Source organism: Lampris incognitus, chromosome 3, assembly GCF_029633865.1.
Source record: "Lampris incognitus isolate fLamInc1 chromosome 3, fLamInc1.hap2, whole genome shotgun sequence".
In the NCBI taxonomy this organism is placed as follows: Eukaryota; Metazoa; Chordata; class Actinopteri; order Lampriformes; family Lampridae; genus Lampris; species Lampris incognitus.
The window spans coordinates 19,775,329-19,780,749 of NC_079213.1; the positions used below are offsets into that span (position 1 = coordinate 19,775,329).

Here is a 5,421-nt window from a genome sequence, read left to right on the forward strand (position 1 = left end):
CATAGAAATTGCGCTCAGTCACAGATTGAGGCCACGCTAAGGCTTAACTAAGCCCGTAAACCCTTTTACTGATCCTCCTCTCATCCAAGTTGGAGGAGGAATGACCCGAGAATTCCCATAGGTTGGAGGTATCAGTGCCAGGACCTGGAGATTCCATTGAACAATCATCACCGAGTCTGAAAACTCACATCTGGACCCACCTACAGTGAAAAGCTGGCCTCTTAATCCCCTCATGTAGTGGCATGATAAAGGCATGGATTAAAAACTGGTCGGTCATTGAGTCAGCCATCATGCTGCCTGCCTACATATCCACATTATCAGCTCTTCTGCTTCAGCTGCCCTGTAATCGACTGGGCAGGAAGAACTCAACAGATGCATCAGGCAAGGCCAAGGCCCCCTATACATAATGCAACATACCCCAAGACCCATACTGCATGGTGTTCTATAAATAGACCCAAGGCAAGCCTCCCTGTGGACATACACCAAACTGGTTGATCAGCCAAATGCAGAGACAACTGAGTGTAAAGGGTAGATGGCTGGTCTACTGTTCAACTAAGAATATTCATACTATGTTATTTTCATTTCACTGACATACCACTCACTCATCAATTTAAAGAGATACTAAACACCTACAAGTGTTTTTTGAGCCGTTAACTAAATGATATGACTGTACAGTGATGAAGAACATCAATGCTGGTATTAATATTAACATTTCTTACCAAATCCATAAAAATCGGCATTTGATGGGGTTGAAAATGGCTCAACACGCCATCTACGGTTTTAAATCAGCCCTGAACCCGCAAGGTCATGCTGATGTAGAGTCGACCGGTTGGGAATTATCTACGTAATGAAATGACAAAAAAAAAAGTTAACGCCCTATAATCAGAGCTGGGCAACCCACCTCCCCCAGTCCCGCCCCTGAGTGTGTCTGTGAAACCGTGCTTGTTTTATATACGCTGATCGACACCCATTATTCACAGGAGTTTACTTGCTAACCTTGCGCCTTTATTACATTTTCTACCAACCTTTTAAATTTCTCACAATTTACAGTTAGTTATAGCTATATTATTTCATCATTTTCAATTTTGCCGCAATGACTGCTGGGATAAGCTCCAGCATCCCGCGACCCCAACTGGGATAAGCGGCTTGGATAATGGATGGATTCAGACTAGTGCTTTTGATGGCTGTAGAGGCACCACCGGACAACTGGGTCCGTCGGGCTGGGCTCGCGCCGTGGCTGGGGGAGCAGTCTTCCCGTTGCCCATCTCTCTTCGCCGCCGGAAAGCTGTGGCCTATCTCGCGGAGCCCCCTTCCGCCTATGACGCAAGTGCGTCAATCAATCAATCAAGTTGCATTTTATATAGCTTTGCGGTAGTCGGGGTGTCTTCGTGGGGTGGTGTTTGACACCGTGCCGGAAGGCAAGCCAGTGGAGGGGACTGGGTATGGTGGTCTGTGGCGGCGAGCCGGCAACTCGCGCCGAGCCCTTCTCACAGATCTCCCCAGCTACTTCTGCCCATGCTCCTGCCTGACACATCCACTTTTTAGCATTTTTCTAAATTAGGCAGTGGGTGCAGTTAGGCTCAGACCTGGGGGACAAGTTACTCTTTACACCCACCGACATGCACATGCACAAACACTCACATGCACAAACAGTGCAATATCTATCTGTCCTACTGTGCCCTCTGTACATGGTCACTTTGCATAAAACCCTCACTACCCTGTAAATAACTGCTTCTACAAATAACTTCTTATTCTGTAAATAACTTATTTAAAATTTTGACTTAATTAAAATTCTGACTTAACATTTTCTAAATAGAGTACTTGCCATATTCCCAGTGTTTCCCCATTATTGCACCTTGTTTTTTATTTTATCTTGTAAATATATTTTATTATTATTTCAACTTTGAGCTTTACCATTTACTGTTAATTTTTCCCTCTTGCACCAACATACCAAGACACATTCCTTGTATGATCTTGAACTACTTGGCAATTAATCTGATTCCGATTAAAACCTAAAAATGATGAGGAAGGCTTTTGGTTACCATGATTATTGTGTCGGATCTGCTCACGTATAGACTTTATATTACTTCATCATCATAACCATCCTAAACAAGTACCCAATAATGTCTTTTAAATAGTAAGTCCATGGTGACAAATAGTAAAGAGACACTTGAACGAGCAGTAGCAACTATATTTTGGGATATATGTGCTGCTGCCTGTGGGCCTGGTGGTTCTGACTGCCGGCTGACTTCCAAATCTCTGTTAACTGACAGCGAGAGGCAGGGAGCGCCATCTGCTCTGTGCTGCTGCCGTGTTACAATTCATCCTTCACTGCATTATCTTGCACTCCCCCGAAGAGATACTTAAGTGGGATTCCCCTCAGTGGCCGTCAAAGGGGATAGGATCATACTGTTTGAAAGTGGGTGTGAAAATGGGGTAGGGTAGGAGTGAGAGTGGGTATCCCGTAGGGCTTCTTCTGTCACCATCTTCTCTTTTCGTAACATTAACAATCAGCTTGCTGCTATCAGTCATCTATAGGTGGGGTTGGGTGACCAGGTTTACGCTATTTCCATGAGCCCTTTGTCTCTTGAGCGTAATGCCTCACAGGCAAAACATGACAAACCAGTATCTTGCATTCATTTGCCTGGCGGGATGCAAAAAGAAAAAAACCCCACATAAGCACACATGCACACACACACATTTATCTTTAAAAAACAAAAACAAATTCTCAGTATTAGGCTAGATATGGAGGGGTGCACTGGGTAGTTAACACTTGGAAAAAAAATATGTAGAATACACACGTCCAAAGCAAAAATAAGGTGCAGGTCAGGGCACCAAATTGAACAAAAATTGAACAAAAAGTAGAGTCCACACACTTGTCTGCTCCCACCATTTTTAATGGAAAGATCAATGTTTCATTCCCACAAGGATCTCTGTCCTGAAAAAGATCCTTGTGGGATCCGAAAGTGTGGGATCAAAACATTGTTCTTTCCATCAATCACACTGGCAGCAGATAAGTGTATGGACCCTACTTTTATCAGTTTGGTTAACAAATCACTGCCTTGTCTAATGAGTGACACCATGCACATATCTAAGGCCAGTACCCCAAATCTAAGCAGCTTTGATGAACTATAATACAGCACAGGCCGTATTCAATCAATGTTAATAAGATCCTTAACAGTGGAGCTGGCAGCCTCCTCAAACAATCCCTTATCAAAGATTGCATTTTCCTTGAGCCTTGAACTTTTTATTCCCTTCTGTCCTGACCAGTATTTGCCATGCAACTGAAAAAGATAAGATGGGTTTAGGGTTTAAGGCTGCGGCCAAGCCGTAAAGGACCGGCCAGGCTAAAAGCGTTTGATGCCGTGCACTACAGAAGCTAAGGGACAGCCTCTGAATTACGCCAGAGGGTAGGAAAGACCTACCCTGGTATCCATTCTGGTAGCTAGACAGGCTAAATCAGGACTTGAGAGGAGACAACCCAAGCTGGCAACAGGGATCACAGATTAGTGACTACTTTAATGTCCCGACTTTCAGACCAAATACACCTTGGGTAGCATTATATAAACCAAACACTTGTCATGGCTGAGTGGGATGCATTTTACTATAATTGAACTAAGTCTAATGTAAAAACAAAGAAAACAAAACTACATTAGAGTCAAGTAAGGCGCAGGCATCAGTAGATCAACACAATCCAATCTTGCAATGAGTCATTTAAAAACAGAGCAGCGACAACAGACCACTTCCCCATTTACTAACATCCAAATAACCGTTAGTCAAAGACGGCTCCCGGTAAGAACCAGAAGAGGCATTCAACTGTTGACAGGGTGCAGAAGTGAGATGTAATCTTAGGAATAAATAAGTGCTTTAGTACCAGTTTTCCTCGCTGTCTAACCATAACGTGGCTCAAACGCTGGCACCGCGTCCACAAAACGCACTGCGGTCCGAGCAAACAAGGAACACCAGATCACATCGGTTTGGAGAAAGCCTTAGCTCAAACAGCTGGCATTTAACGTTTACTAAAGGTACGCCTGACATGTCATTTGTGTTATTATCTCAATGGTTCCTGTTAGAAATGTGTTGGCAAGAAAGCGCACATAGTACAGAGGAGCAGACTGACTGACACAGCTGAATCGTGTTTAGCAGCAGCTAGCCTACTAGCATCGTCACACAATGCCAGGTTTCCATCGCAGTGTGGTGGTCAACGCCGGAGCAGGACAGCTGTACGGTGAAAGGTATAAATTGCCAGGAAAGAATAAAATGGCTAGGTTTCCCTCACCTTTTTCATCCGCGGGGCTTCGGCGACGGTGCCGTCACGGTTGACGAAAGCGTCTCCGCCGTTTTGCTGCTGGTCCGGACGCCTCATCGCCGATGCCTGGGGCATCTTCGCGGGGTTCGGGGTGAGCAAGCCCGGGCTCGGGTCGCCGGCTTTTACGGAGGGCTCCGCCGTGGGGGTCGTGGCGGATGAACCGACCTCATGCGGCTCGGTTTTGACGAGCTTTTTATCCTCCGAGTTCGGTGTCACCGGAGATTCAGCCGGCGATTCTTTGCTGGGGACGTCTTGGAGCTCAACCTCGGCCATTTTCGCTGCCACAACCTGGACTGACATCGCTGCCGTTTCACAAAGTCCTTTTTCCAGCGCAGATAGTGAGTAAAGCGGATGAGTGGAGGAACGATGTCGAGCAATGCATTGTGGTCTTTGTAGTTCGATCATCAACTCGACCTAGCCTCACAAAGTTACACTTGAATTCAAAGTAAAGGCCACACTACCGGCGTCCCGATGCATTGACAAAAAATTAAAAGTGAATAACTCAATCAATAATTCATATCTTATTGATTGATGAAAAAAATAAAGAACCATACAATGCGACTACATTTCCCGTCACAAACAGCAGTTTCACAAGTGCATTACGGTAGATGGTGTTTGGCAAGAAAGGAGGACGACTAAAAACTACAAAACAAACACGACTCATGCCACATGATCCTTCCTGCTATGGGAGACGGGTTTTCTGGAAGAGCCCTGTAGATAAAAACTACACTGATTTTCTAAACGACATCGCCCTTAAAAGAAAGAAAGAAAGAAAAGGCATACAGATTAGAGTACGAAAAGGCCTAACTGAATATTATACAACATGGGCTATAATACGCCCGCTCCATCACAAACAAGCAACTCAACACCCCCATTCTCTGGTTAATACCCAAACGTAACGTGACATTTCTAATGTAATTTCCCGTGTTATGGCATGAGTGGCGATTTTGCATCAAATTACTGTCATTCGTCATTTAGGTTGTATTTTCACACAAGGGGGTGAGTCCCAAATTAGGGGGCCGTTAATTGTTAACGACGAACGACATCTCCATCAAAACGGATGCTTTCAAAAGATAAAAAATAATCCAAGAGCGTTCAGAATTATATTCTAC

General features: G+C 44.6%; 1 protein-coding gene across 2 annotated transcripts in view; it reads right to left on the minus strand.

The window, feature by feature from the left end:
* Window positions 1–4,638, minus strand: part of ahcyl2b (adenosylhomocysteinase like 2b) — a 93,887-nt gene extending 89,249 nt beyond the window's left edge. For both annotated transcript variants that reach the window (XM_056275962.1, XM_056275961.1), the window contains exon 1: window positions 4,280–4,638. In XM_056275962.1, coding sequence (XP_056131937.1) covers window positions 4,280–4,609 — 330 coding nt within the window. In that variant the 5' untranslated portion in view covers window positions 4,610–4,638. The remainder of the gene's footprint in view (window positions 1–4,279) is intronic.
* Window positions 4,639–5,421: the final 783 nt, after the last annotated feature.